This window comes from Poecilia reticulata, linkage group LG17 (assembly GCF_000633615.1).
Source record: "Poecilia reticulata strain Guanapo linkage group LG17, Guppy_female_1.0+MT, whole genome shotgun sequence".
Taxonomy (NCBI): Eukaryota; Metazoa; Chordata; class Actinopteri; order Cyprinodontiformes; family Poeciliidae; genus Poecilia; species Poecilia reticulata.
In genome coordinates, this window is record NC_024347.1 from 12,881,773 (window position 1) to 12,896,208 (window position 14,436).

General features: G+C 38.4%; 2 protein-coding genes across 3 annotated transcripts; one reads left to right on the forward strand and one right to left on the reverse strand.

Annotated features, from left to right (window-relative positions):
- Positions 1 to 3,129: 3,129 nt before the first annotated feature.
- Positions 3,130 to 5,338, forward strand: LOC103479354 (LYR motif-containing protein 5-like). The gene is made up of 3 exons (XM_008433726.1): positions 3,130 to 3,241; positions 3,352 to 3,425; positions 4,485 to 5,338. The coding sequence occupies exons 2-3, from the start codon at positions 3,381 to 3,383 to the stop codon at positions 4,695 to 4,697; spliced, it is 258 nt and encodes an 85-aa protein (XP_008431948.1). The 5' UTR covers positions 3,130 to 3,241; positions 3,352 to 3,380; the 3' UTR covers positions 4,698 to 5,338.
- A 500-nt stretch (positions 5,339 to 5,838) lies between these two features.
- Positions 5,839 to 14,430, reverse strand: dnai7 (dynein axonemal intermediate chain 7). 2 transcript variants are annotated; one of them, XM_008433728.1, is made up of 16 exons: positions 13,584 to 14,430; positions 12,869 to 12,886; positions 12,657 to 12,711; positions 11,586 to 11,674; positions 11,380 to 11,484; positions 11,054 to 11,191; positions 10,684 to 10,818; positions 10,480 to 10,583; positions 10,197 to 10,392; positions 8,984 to 9,146; positions 8,660 to 8,853; positions 8,393 to 8,573; positions 7,914 to 8,128; positions 7,549 to 7,707; positions 7,030 to 7,143; positions 5,839 to 6,181 (listed from the first exon to the last, which is right to left on the reverse strand). In XM_008433728.1, the coding sequence occupies exons 1-16, from the start codon at positions 13,584 to 13,586 to the stop codon at positions 5,906 to 5,908; spliced, it is 2,145 nt and encodes a 714-aa protein (XP_008431950.1). In that variant the 5' UTR covers positions 13,587 to 14,430; the 3' UTR covers positions 5,839 to 5,905. The 2 variants fall into 2 exon arrangements, with proteins under 2 accessions (XP_008431950.1, XP_008431949.1); XM_008433727.1 differs by having other exon boundaries at positions 11,368 to 11,484.
- Between the last annotated feature and the right edge of the window lie 6 nt (positions 14,431 to 14,436).

The window sequence follows — 14,436 nt, forward strand, 5'->3', positions numbered from 1 at the left end:
AGCCAGACAGCCTGTAGAGAAAGAGGGTTTGYGCATGTTTGAAATGGCTTTTGAGATGTACTCTGCACACAGAMGCACACAAACYGATGTGCGATCAGTTTGTGTGCGATCGAACGGTTCACTCAAAGACAAGTTCATTTCCCCTAAAGCTGCCACTGAAATGCAACTCTCCTCCTTGTGGCAGTAGTTTTGAATTTTTACAAATGCAATGCAAAGAAAAGTGACGTCCACAAACTCTCTTTAGACATGCCGGAGGGATGTACCGTGAACGATGTGCGCTAGCCGTTGTTGTGGAGAAAGCCAATAGCTAAGATTATTTRTTGTTGAGTGATSCTACAGCCAAGCCCCACGCCTCATTTTCAATGTCCCCAAAGTTTGCAAAATCACAAAAACTGGGAGCTGCGTGTGCCAGAGGAACCAGGCCGTGCTCACTCCCCAGGGGGCTTCTCGTGTGAGCATGTGCAATAACGATGTTTCTTCCGTAACTACGCTGCACTGGATCACAGTTCGCAGCGTTTRCCATGGTTTGGACACAACCGGTGTCATGATTGTATTTATTTCTTGAGTGTCGATGCATGACAAAGATTGTGCACATGAAAATCGGAGCGCTGGAACAAGTCGCAGCCGATTCTTGCCAAAGTTTGAGCCTCAAACTTTTCACTCTGACTCGCCTCGTCCACATGAATGAGAAAACTTACATCAGCCAAAATGTCACCAAGCTGTCTTGTTTTCCTTTTAAACCATAGAGACGGTAACCGTTAGACACCTAATGAAACATTTTTTTGGACCAGCAGATTTTTCAGTCAAGCTATTTGTTAATGTCTCTTAATGTTATTTTTAGTATCCCCTGAGCAAAGGCAAAAAAAAAGAACAAATTCTTACAAATGATGCAAACTTTGGCGGGTTGCCTGTCACTTGTCACCTAAAAAGCTAATTTTCCCGTTTGTTTTTCTGTATTTTTTTTTTTTTTGCTGTACATGATGCCATTCTGTGCTGTAAATACCAGCTTTGTGTGCATGTGTGGGTATAATGCGTGAAAACATCCAACATTTGCTTTTTTTGCAAAGTTGATTATCTGGGTACCTGTGCAATAGCTTGATTATTTTTGGTTTATTTTGATGTTAAACATCACTATGGTGTGTCTGTTTGCTATTCACCTCCTCCAGTGTACAATGCAGTGTATGCAGTGTTATTAGAGGATCAAGCCACTTTGAATTAATTAATTAACTGCATAGGCTTACACCTGATAAGTAAGCAAACTATGCCTTCATCATATGTAATACACTGACCATGTATCTCCTACTATAAGGCTCTGATTAATGTTGCTTCGCTTGCCTTTAACCTTAGCCTGAGAGTTTGCTCTCAGAGGTAGAAATGGCCTTGACCAAGCGTCTACTTGATTTCTGTTGAAGTGGGTTTTGTTCACGCTCGCGTTTTCAGGAAAAAAGAAAAAAGACAAAAGTTGCCAAGTATTTCAAAGTTAATGGGAGATGTTTAGAGGAATTTTGTTTTAAAAAGTGTCTTCTGAAATGATTGTAATACACTGAATCAACAGAGCACCTTGTTAGAGCGTGAACAAAGCCTGTTTTTTCTTTGCTATTTGCTAATAAAAAGGGAACCAAACAGTAGATTGTTGTTGGTATTGAATTGCATATGTATATAGTGCTATCTGATTGGTGCAGGTATATCCTGAGTTTATGCTTATTGAAGTAGTTGGCCGATACAGGACACTGTTGAGTCCTGTGTCTGATCAGGTGTGTTGCATTAAGGAAAAAGTTCTAGCGATAATGAATTGTGAGAAGGAATGAATAAAACACTTCAAAACTTCTGTGGTTTTCTTCTCATTACAATGCGCCTGCGACACTTGATTTATTTTTAGTCTGAAAAGTCATCGGCATATTTGTTTTCTGATAAGCAAGAGCTCATGACTGGAGAAGCACCAAGAAACGAACTGGTGACCGTAATCTGACGATTTTTACCTTTGATGTCCTTGACCAGTGCTCCACAAGTTAGATTCAAAAGTCCTAGATTTTCTCAACAGTAAACACTCCATAGATGACCATTAGCCAGACACCTAAACTTCAAAACTCTTTCGTTTGCACACTGTTACTGAGACTCAAAGTTACCTATTATCAGTATCAGGAAGGTAAAGTAAGTGAAGTTCAAAGAAGAAGCTATTATTATTATTAGGATTTCTGCAACATGTTTAGATATGATTACTCTGTATTCAGACTGTGAGAGAGGACTAGACATTCAGCAGATAACAGGAAGGCTAAATGGAGCTCAGCAAAATTCCTCTAATTTTCCTGTTGAATAGGCCTGAATGTAAGACAATGTAGGTCCCAGGGATACAGCAATTTTATGTACTCTATCCCCACAAGTTTATTTTACACAAAATTAAACTGATAAGTACACGTTAAGTAGCTTCCTTGCTCAAGGACCTCCAAGGTTATGTATGTATTTCAGGCTCTTGTAGCAAAGGGTTCTCTACAATTACAATTACCCAATAAACTTGTTGTCTTCCATTGTGGAAAGAACTAAGCCCTTTACCTCACCATTCAYCACCATTTTATTTACATAAAATAAAATGTAACAACCATTTCTTCTTATGCTAATAGCTTTACCATGTGACAACCAAATACTAACACCTAGTGGCTACAACTAGTATTGACGGCTATATCATTACAAAGCTATTCAACAAAAACATTGATCCGTGTTTTCACATTTTTAAGTGTTTAAAAACACAAATTGCGAGAAACACACGTTAGCACTATAAAACCGAATGGGTTAATGTGAAACAAAGGTGTACAGAATAGTTAATAGGCGTAGGAGGATGTTAAAACAATGTTGAGCCGATATAAACAGACCGTGGAGCTGTGCCTTCAAAAATATATTATCAGTGAGCAATTCGTTCCATAAAAAAAAAGACAAACTCTTTATAGGCCTGTTTTAAACAATTGTAACGCCCACTGTAAATTAAGTAAACAAAGTTCCTTCAAAAGTCATTAATTATTCATTATTTTTACGATAAAAAATAAACTGAAATTGTATTATTTCAATCGCGGATACATATCAATTATTTCAACCAACCACGGCAACTGGTGCACATGCGTACTTGCATGTTTATATTTGCGACACTACGGTACGCCACACGGCAGCGAGTAAAACGTGAACGCGGACAAGGTGGATAAGGAGAAAAGAAGATACGCATTCAAGCTAGTCCGCTTTAAGACGTTTACATGTCAGTATGAATCAGTCGACTTTGAGATTAATATGCTGTTTAAAATGTCAGTGACTCTAGCTGCTGTTTGTTTCCCTTCACACTTCCATCTTGTCTTTCTTTGATTCCAGAGACGTGATCGGCCACATTTGTTTGTGACATGGCAAACCCTTTTAAGAGTGAAGTTATCAGGCTGTACAAAACTGTAAGTTCTRTTTCATTCCTTTCTGACTGCTGGTGGTAGTCATAGAGACAGTTAGACKTACAAACATGTTTCTTATTTGAATGCCTTACATTTCTTAAGTTTTACTTAGAAATTGTCTATGAATTTGGTGTTTTGAGATATAAACTTGCCTATATAGTGTCTTAGCCTACATTRYAATGTGGTGTGTGAAAATTATTCACRTTAAAATGTTTTCCCTTGATAATAAACTTAACATAAACCACTAAACAATTAGAAGGCTTTCAGGTAAAAGTGGTCAATAAAAGGAAAGTGTCTTTGATAAACTTTCATTTGTGAAAATGAATGTAAAATCTGCAACTAACACTTTGATCAAAAACCAAGTCAGTTCTCCTTTTGACCACTACTTCCATTTCGTAAACTATTTTAAGATTGGTAATATTTTTTTTTAATTAAGCTAGTCTTCAAAATGAAGTCTCATGTTTGATTTAATTCTATATATTTTCTTTTAAACTTTAATTATGAACTAAAGTATTCACTCATAAACTATATTTTATATCTGAGGCCTGAATAAACAGTTGAGCAGTCTTGATAAAATACCCAAAAAAGTCAGGTGTGTGACTACCAGACAACAATCTGTAGCGTGTTACAACTGTGGTTGACAAATTACCCTGCCTATCTTTGTTTGTTATAGTTTTTTTTTTTCCAGTGTCCAGGTTTTTCTGACTACACACTCATTCATTTTGTTCAGCCTATTGTGTGGTTGCTTCCTCCTCTGGTTGTTGGTCCTACAGAAGGTTGTTGGATCAGGGGTGATTCAATTGCCAAGTAGCACCTTCCTTGCTGAAATTTTGCCCCCAGACTACGTGAACGAAGCTATYGATCAGACTCGGACGCCCCATTTATGTCCAAGGGGGAGAGGTCAAACACCTGTATACCTCAAAGCTAAATGCAGGTCTACATAGACATGTAGGAGTTCACAGAACCTTAACTCCATACTTACCTTTGGTTTGGTCCACAAAAAAAACAACTAAATGCTCTGAGGTAAAACATCTTATTTGACTTTTTGTTGTAATTTTCCAGCTGCTGTATCTTGGCCGTGAGTACCCAAAAGGAGCAGCTTATTTCAGAGAACGACTAAAGCATGCGTTTATGAAGAACAAAGATGAGACTGACCCTGAGAAAATCAAACAGCTGGTTGCCAGAGGAGACCACGTCATCAAAGAGCTGGAGGCCCTTTATTTCCTCAGAAAATACCGGGCCATGAAGAAGCGCTACTATGACCCCGAGAAATGAGAACAAACTGTATTTTTCATACAAAAGAGACATGGAGATGAAGAGAAATATAAGCTGCAATGCAATTACTGTTCTTTTCACAATTTTAAATAAGCCCTACTAAGTAAATATCCTAATGTTGTCTGTAGAAAACCCAAAAAGTAGGTTTTCAAAATGTCTACTTTTTACGTTTTTTTTTTTTTTTAATTAAAGATGTATGTAATGCTAAACTCTAAAATTGCACAAATGCAGCTTTAGATGATGAWGCCTCTTCTTGACTTTGTATGTCACTGTGGCCTACAGTATCTGATCTCTGTCTCCACTGGCCATAGATCTTTTCTCCTGAAGCCGTTCAGGTTGTGCACTAGAACTTGGACTCCAGTAAAGCTCAGGTTTTGGTGCAATCAGGCTTTCTTTATGTATTTTTTAACTTGCGTTCTTGTTTTCTTCAGAATGTAATTATTAAGACTCAAGAGACCTCTGTTATCGGTGCATTGTTAAATGGAAATGTCTGCCTTTTGTATAATGAAGCGCTTTGAGTTGTAATGCAATTCGGTATTAACACATTTATGCGAATGTGGTCCAGTTGCTTGGAAAAATTAATGTCCTATACTGTATTAAAGTACTATTCACAGGTAATAAATGTTTTTTTAATGCTAAAATATTGAACCCATTTCGTTTCGATGACAGCTAAGAGGAAAGGTAGAGGAGCTTGATGTTTTCACCGGTTATCTGTCTCATAATATACGGTCACAACATGATGACAGTTTTAAAAATATCTAAAAGACATAAATTACACACACCAACATCAATTCAGTCTGGATGTGCAGACACCGGTTTATAACACCAAATGCTGTCATATTACAATTTTTGTATTATTTTTAAAGAGTGCGAAGTTACTTTTAGGGCTTAATGGACTTGAAACATTTGTGCAATAGTTTGTAAAAATGTTTGTATCCTTTTAACTCATCTGTCAAGTTACTACCACAAAGTCATATCTATTTTTATTCCAATTTTATGTGAAAAGTTAAAAAGGCAGTAGAGCAAAATTGTGAAAGTTAAAGAAAAGTGATGTTGTGGAAAAAAAAAAGATAAAATATGCTACTGGTACTTTTAGTGTCAATGCTGTGGAAATTCAACGCACAAACTGTTGAGACTTGCATTTGTTATTATCGTAGCTGTATTTGAAGATATTAGCTGAGCCATTGTGACCCCTGGTCCGTCACAATTTAGGAAAAAACCAGAGGTCTGGTAGCAGAAAGCAGGCTTTGCACAGTGTCAACGAAGCAGTAATGGGACTTTCTGACCAAACCTATCCCATCAGGACTCATGCCGTCCTGCAGGACGTGGATGAGTGTGGAGTGGAACTCGCTGCCAGCAGCGTGGTCGATGGAAAAAGCTTCACTGTTCTCAGTGATCTCCAGTTGCCTACTCCTCTGTGAACCCATAAAGTAAATATTCCAAGAGTCTTCAGGTACAAGGCTGGTTTTGAGGTGCTCACAGCCCTGACAGAAAAGATGGACACACCACAGATGAGTACAACAGAACAATTAAGATGTACTACATTAGGTTATGTAGTCTTTCCTTAAGTCTTTGTTTTATTAAAGCCACTCAGCTACAGTATTTCCAGAAGTATTCTTGGCTGTTGAACTTTTCCACCATTTGTCACACAACAGCTAAATTGCTAAATATATTTTTGGGGGCATTTCATGCTCCCAGAAAGTAGTGCATGACTGTAAAGTGCATATATTTATAACCTAAGTCTGCTTGGAGTGTCTCCACAAGTTGATCCCTGACACTAACAAAACTGAATGAACCAGACATGTTGCTGGTGATTAATGGAGTGCAGAAGGAAAAGGAATGAGTTTGTGTTGGGACTGGACAATAATCAGTAGTTATTGATTTTTTTGTTTTAAAAATGCCACCATTTTTTGTTTTGGTGGCATTTACATGCGCAGCAGCGTAACMTGCTGCTGCGCATGTTACGCAGCAGGTTGTTGCTAGGTAACCAATGAGCGAGTGAGTTTGTTGATGCCACACCTTGCTTAGGTTGAGCAGCTAAAGTCTTTCACTCTGCCTACATCCCCCAGAATGCTGAGCGGTTTTGGATCGGGGTTCAGTGAATGATCTATATATTGAATATTTGATCAGCTGTATTATCTAAAGATATTGATCACGCTTCTTTTGCAATTTATATATCGCTACTGATATATTGTCCAGCCCTAGTTCATGTCCAGCACTTTGAGCTGCTTTTACTATGAAGGGTGCTTTATAAATAAAATTGATTGATTGATTGATTGATTGATTTATGTCATCTCTAAAGAAAAATAAAGGTTACTGGGAATAAAAGTACCTGAAGGACCAGATTGTCCTCTCCACATGTGGCGTTCCACTTGCTCCATGAAAAAGCACAAGCTGATGCAAAGAGGGCCATCTGGTCATAAGCAAACTGTTCTATACGAGGGTTCTGAAAAAAGAGCAGAAAGAAGCAGGATGTTTTCTGATGCTGTGAGAAACAAAATGAAATTTCCTGACTTGCACAACTAARTTAGGTCAATTTCAATGTTGTGGGCCCCCCCCCATGTGGCGTTAGTGAAGCACCAACAGTTCCTACCCTGTAATCTAGTCTTCGTCTAACTTTTTTTTTTTKKWWKRAWYMAAWKKTKKYCSKYMWTWAARRRRMCYTTWRGRAMMWTTYCYTTTWAWKKWAAAAAAAACATGGCAAGATGGAAAACTTCTCCATTCAACACATTGCTCATTTTCAACAACTCTAACCCAGACTACCCCTACAGCGAACACAAAAATCAGAGCATTCCTGTATCTTTTTTTTTTTTTGCAAAATGATCAAATGAAATTGCTRAAGGATGCAGACCTTCTTGCAGATGCTGACATATTTGTGCGTGTTCTCGTTAACAAAGATGTCGATCCCTGCCTTGACCATGGCTTTCTGCAGAGCCGGCCCGCTCATCCACTTCCCCACGAGGTGAGAGAGGCCTCTGCCCTGCGCCACCTGCAGCATGCACTGACTATTCTGTTCATCAAATTCATAACAAACAAAATGTTAACATTTGTTCTTCTTAATAAATTCACTATGTATTCATTTACATCTTGCCGATAAAGATGGAAAATGGAACAATTTTCGTGAGAAATATTCTTGTAAACCAGAATAAAAAGCCATTCAACTCATCTCTAAATATTTTCTCCAACAGCAGGTGAACAGAAAAAAAAGCGTCTTGCCTCGATGGTGATGGAGATCTGAATGAGAGCCGCCTTGACAGTATAAATAGCTGAGTTTTGGCCCAGCGGCCGCAGCTCCCAGCCCCGAAAAGGGAAGTTGGCGAAGGTGTTGTGCATCAGTGTGAAGATCTGGAATGATTCCATCTCAAAAGAGATTTTGCCTTCTGCCTCCTCGTAGGAGATGTTGGTGATGCCGTCCTTTCGCCAGCGGGCCTCTGGGTGTGCAGAAGTCACCGTTAGTGGCTTCACAGAACAAAAAGCATTCATTCCTCTGGAACTTTTCCCACATTTTGTTCCATTCTATCTTAAAACTTCAGCGTATTTTGATYGGGAATCTATGCGATAGATCAACACAAACTATTACTATTGTGAAGGAGGATCTTTTCCTCCCTTCACATTTTATTATTGTAACACATGAAATGGTTCAAGAGGGATGAAAATTGCTGTCCAGCTTCTGTGCTGGTTTCTGATGCATGTACCTGCAGCGTCCCAGCGAGCCACGAGTGGCATCTCCATGAAGAGAACCCACTCGGGAAGCACAATGGACACCCCAACAGGGGAGCACGCCCCATTGTTGGGTTTTTCTGCTGGGTCATCGGAGCACTCCGTTTTGTTGGGCCTTTCTATTGGGTAAGGGAACACCTTCAGCCCGTCCGCCATCTAGAAGAACAAACCATTGATCTTTGAAGATCTGCTGAATTCAACCTGAGCTGAGGCTTTGGGCAGAAAAATCTTGTTCTAATCACCTGCAGTATCGTGTACCCCTTTCTCCTGATAGGCTGAGGTGGGAGTTGAAGGAGATCGTAGTAGAAAACTCCACCCAGGGTTGTGTACTGAACAAGATTTACAACCTCTGGGTCATTTTCAGTCTCTTCGAATTCAGGCACAGGTGGACTCAGAGAGTTCAGCTGTGCCAAGCTGGGCCAAGATGGATCCTTGGCTGTGGATAAAAGGAGGTCCTTTTATTTCCAGGTGGAAAATTACGTAAGTTTTAAAGAGTAATGACAACTTCTGAGGAGAATAAAAAAGATCTAATTTTAAAAATTCTACATCAAGTTTTGTTTCTTTACTTGGACCATCAGATAAAACCAGGCTGCAAATGTGACCACTGAGTTCTTCTGTCTGTTCAGATATCATGCTTTCCTCTGAAGACAGCGGGCTGGTGCTTTTTACGGGCGGCTCACTGGTTGAACTGCGAGGGGTAAAGGGCAGTTCACTGGTGCAATCACCATCCTGCAGTGGGAAAAGGAAAGCAAGGCAATGGGTTTGGGTCGTCACAAAGTCTTCTCTTGGAAGGAACGTGGCCGCTATTTTGACAAATCGGGAAGAACAAAGATCGCACTACAGCATAAAAAAAACTTTCAGCAAATCTGTGAGTAATACTCAAAACTCTCCCGCTCTTCCTACTGTGAGCCATGCAAAGGTTTTATGGGATAAGAACTCAAAGCCGAAAGGCATACTTCATGGGCAGCTTAATATAATGAAATTAAGACACTATTAAAACATTCACACCTTCGTTTTTTTCTCTTTAAACTCAAACTAGTTTCATTGATGTAYCTGATTATAAGTGCTACAGAAACAGTATTTGGTCTCTGGTGGAAGTCTGCCTTGGTGAAGGTTTGCAGATGATGATGCTGTTGTATGTGTGGCCGGTAGGGACATGACCTCAGTCTCATGTCAATTGTCTCAATTGTTCATTTCTGTTGTAGCATGGTTTGAGAGGTCAAATCTTAATTTAAATGTGGAAAAAAAAACAGTATCGATTTGTTTTTCTTTAAGGACCTGGTTGGTGATCAGTAGCTCTGAATGAAACTTTAAAATCAATGGCCAGCATTTTAAGCAGATGTGAAATATTTGGGCAGGATTATGGATTTGCATCTAGAATTTGGGACACGTGTTGAAAAACGTCCTTTCTCAAAACTTCTTTTGGACAATCAGCCATCAGTCTGTGGGATTTCTTGCCTGAGGACATGGAACAGGTTTCAGATTGGCACATTTTTAAACTGAGGGTGAAGAGCATCTTAAAAGGAATCAGGTTTAGAGCCAGCCACGATCATTTCCRGAAGGTTTTGCTCACCTGTTTTATCCCTAGATGACGYACTAGATGACTTCTGGTTCAGCTRTATCGATATTATCGTATGCCTATGTGGTTAAAAGCCCAAGTGGGGACATGCATTGCAACTTAGCTAAGGCTATAAATATTAGTGTTTGTCCCCATTCAAATGAACAATAAACAAACAGTTAAAATGAAAATACTGCAGGGGCTGATTTGTTTTGACCRACCTGGGATTCCTCTGGCTGCTGGACGGGCAGAGGAGTCTCCTCCACTATCGGCTTCTGAGGTAGATGCCTGAGCCTGGACAGTATCGACAGGTGGTCATAGTAGGTGTGGAGGATCCGCACGGCGATGTCGCTCACAGCCAGCTCCTCGGGAAGCTTAAAGCTCAGGCCAGCTTCCTGAAAGTCGAAACCTGTAAAGCTGAAGACAGAAAATCCAAACCCGTGAGTGTGTCAGTGTGAGGACAGGGGAAGGATTTGAATATTCCCAACCGATTCGCCCACTAACCTTGGATTTTTGAAGAGGTTGGCCCAGAGACACAGCGTCACATTTTTATGTTTGGACACAGTCTGCATGTTCCTTGTGTCGGGGTCAATGTTGTCGCTTGCTCCCTGTGACGAAGATGAAACAGGAGGATTCAGCGGGACAGGTTTATATGCATTGGGCTCGTCCTTTGCTAACATAAATAAATGAAGCTTGTTTTTGTCCTACCTTTAGGAGCTTCTCAGCTATGAAAAGGTGCTTGGCGTGGAGAATCTCCTGGACTTCTATGAGAGCATCGTGGTACTTTGGGACCAACTCTGGATCTTTGGCCTCTTTCATAAGTTCATCCAACGCTTCAATAAGCTACAAACATAACCCGTGCTATCACAGCGCCTTGCAAAAAACATTTTCGTTCTTGAACTGTTTCACATTACTTCCAAAAACCTTTAATGTGCTTTACTGGAATTTTAGGTGATTGACAAACAAAAGTAGATCATGATTATGAAAAGAATGGAAAATKATGCATGGTTTTCAACATGTTGTCTCCCTGAGTCAACACTGTAAACACTGCATAGAGGTGTGTAGTATGGATACACACCTTTTCTGCGCAGTTGCATAGTTGAAGCTCCTCTTCGATGTCGATGTCTGAGTAATCCTTCCACAAGGTAACGAATGTATTGACCGCCCGCTGGTCCTTTGCGTCTGGGACTCCATCGCAAAGCATATATCTCTCCCACTGCCTCAGCGCAAAGAATTGGACAGAACTATCAAGAATGATCACACTGAAAGCTCTACTTTAAGTCAACATAATTTGCATACTTTATATGCAGAGATGTCTGAAAACAAAACTCAAGCTATGAAGTAAGTCTTTTTTATATTTAAATGTTGAAAAGAATCAGATTATTATCGTACGGTGAACACCACCTCTGCCTTTTCTGCAGCATCAACCTTCCATCTGATTATCGCRGAGTAGTTTTCCTCCAGCAGATGGCGCAGTTCGGTAAGCTCAAAGTCTCTGTTCTGCTCTGCCTGTCRGCAGCAGCAGACGCATTACATGAGTGCAGAAATCAAAGTTACATGCAGTTGTTATATTGCTCCAAAGTTTGGAGTTTATTCTGCAAGGACCTTACTTTTTCCTCTAGCCTTTGTATCTCCTCCAGCTTTCTCTCTCTTTCCAGCCTCTCCTGTTCTTCTTTTTCTGCTTGTCGCCGGGCTGCCTCTGAAGACCAACAGGACACCAAACAAATGTAAGAGTCACTTCACCACTGCCAATTGAAAGAAGATGTTTACATACACGGTATCATGAGAATTAGAAATGTAATAATCATTTGAAACTGTTTCCTTGTTTAGGTCAAAACTATTTCTATTTTTTTTTTTATGACTTTATTTTTCTACAAATTTCAAAGTTTACATACTGTAAGATTACTAAACAATCTGGGAAAGTTCAAATTATAATCAAACACAGTTTCTGTAGAATTCACCAATTCAAAACTGAGACTTTTAAAAACGATTATGAATTAAGTTTAAGATCTGTACCGGTACATAAATGTACAAAAGAAAATTGCCTATCACTTGTGCCCTTTAGATTATTTTGAAGGGCATTAATAATAGACTATTGCCCTTCAATAAATACACTTAACAGTCTATTTTATTTCTTGGTTTCTGTTGTGTGTGTGGTTTTTATCCCTGTTTTATTTCGGGTATTTAAAATATCTTCCACTTCAAGTATTGTGTGTTCTTTACAAAATTAAAGTTTGTTGGTCTTTGAGAGGTTCGACTTGCACCATAATTAAAGATTTTTTATCGTGACAGTCCTAATATAAAAATGGAAAACTGCAAGGATTTTGAGGAAGAAATGGTACTACAGTACTTGTGATATTTACTATAGATATTGTCACATTGTTACATACTTTGCGCAAACACAAGCTCAGATATATACCATTATTGTATTTAGAATAATGATTTAGGCAATTCTAGCTGAGCTAAAACAGGAAAAGATTAGCATGAAGTCATAAGAACATGCATTTTTATACAGTGTATGTACATGGCTTCAGTTGTGTCTATAAGCTGCAAGAAAGTTCAGTTATGAGTTGAGGTTTAAAATAAAATGTTGAATGCTTTAAAATAGCTACTTTCTTTATACAACAAACTAAAGGTGACAAATACAAACCTTTATTGAAGCTATAAAACATAAGAATTACCTTCTTCCTCTTGCTGCTTCTTTAACCTCTCTGCTTTACTCATCCTGACTTTCTTCTAGAAACATCCAAAATGAGAGTGTTTAACATAGAAAACTGCTTTATTGTACCTAGAGACTGGACAGTGTTAGAAATTGTTAATTTAAAGAAAGTATAGGGATTAAAGGTATTTATTGTGAGATTAAATAGACGAACTTTGTGCTTCTAGCACATACCTTTTTCTTCTTGGGTGGCTATCATTCACGAAAAAGAAAGTTACAAAAGGACATGCAAGAAAAAAAATGAAATCAAGGTTTAACATTAGACATTAGGATTTGAAGAAGACAATTTTTACATTTAAGATTCCAGGGCCCAGAAAACCGAAATGGAGCAAACACACAAAGAGATAGACAAAGACAGTATTATCTTCAGATAATACTTTAGTTTAAGAGATCATGTTCATGCCAAGTCTGGAGACACTCTAGAAAATAAAAGATTTTAAACGATAAACAAACAAGTTTGTGTCTAATTTACATAAAAAAATAATAACTTTACATTTTCCCATTTTATTGCATCACAACTACAAACTTCCTTGTATTTTAATGGTATTTTATGTAACTTGACACTACATTACTACATTAGTACAGTKTCTTTTCAAAAAGTTCATAATAGAAATACTGGACATGTCTCCTGATATTGAGATGCTTTTTTAAATTCTGTTAAATTGATACGAAGGAAGTGACTGATCAACTGTTGTGCTGAGTTTTCTTTCACCTTCAGAAATGCTTTTGCAGGGTAGTATTTTCATTTAAAAAAATAGTAAGAAAACAAATTAGAACATTTTGACCCATTTAAAAATGTGAACTCCACCGGAAGTAATGCAAAACATGTTCTGACAAAAATAATCTAAATATTAATCGTTTTCAATAGACAAAACTTGTCAAAACTTACCATTTTGAATGCAAGAGAAAACTCATGTGTACAGGTAACCACAGCAACCGTTGTGCATGCGTAGTTGTGTCTTTTTAATTTGCGACATAGCGATACGCGGAGTACAACAAAATTGAAATATCCACAACTTGTCCGCTTGAATAATTATTTTTTTGTTGCCATACATCCACTAACATTGAAATAAATACAATGCTTGAAATGCACAAATGTAAAAACGTAGCGGTCGCTTAGAGGATGCGTTAACGCAGTAGCCATTTTGGTACGGGCACCTGAAGGGAAATCCGCTGTTGTATCGGACTTTCTACAATTATTCGCAATTATCAACAGATTAATTAGTTTGACGTGTGGCATAAAGGCAGGTATAYGTTTCCATACTAACAAAAAAATCCGTTAAATAGTATTGTAGTCAATAATACCAAGACCGTTAAAAACTGACTTAAAATGCATCGTAATGGATAATATGCCAAAATGCAAAATTTACTCGCCTGTTAAAGCAACAAGATTTGCCGAAACTATCTGCGTAGCATCCCTTCAAAGCAGCAGGAAAAAGTAGAACTTTAATTTGGTTGACAAGTAAGAAATACATAAACAAATAAAAACAAATTAAAAAAAAGCATCAGAAACTGGATTAGCATCAGTGTCCAATCTTTATTTGCAACTTTCACAAAAGGGCTGCAAAAATATTCAAGTTTTGGTTTTAGCTTTAAAACTCTGTGTTTGTGGCACTTCCTGAAACTTCCTGTTCTCTGAGCCTCATAAATGCTTTGGACGCAATGTCGCAGGCAGGCTCAACATTAACAAAATGCTTCCAGCTCTCTATGTGAACATTGACAGGATTTTAGAGTCCCTTTAT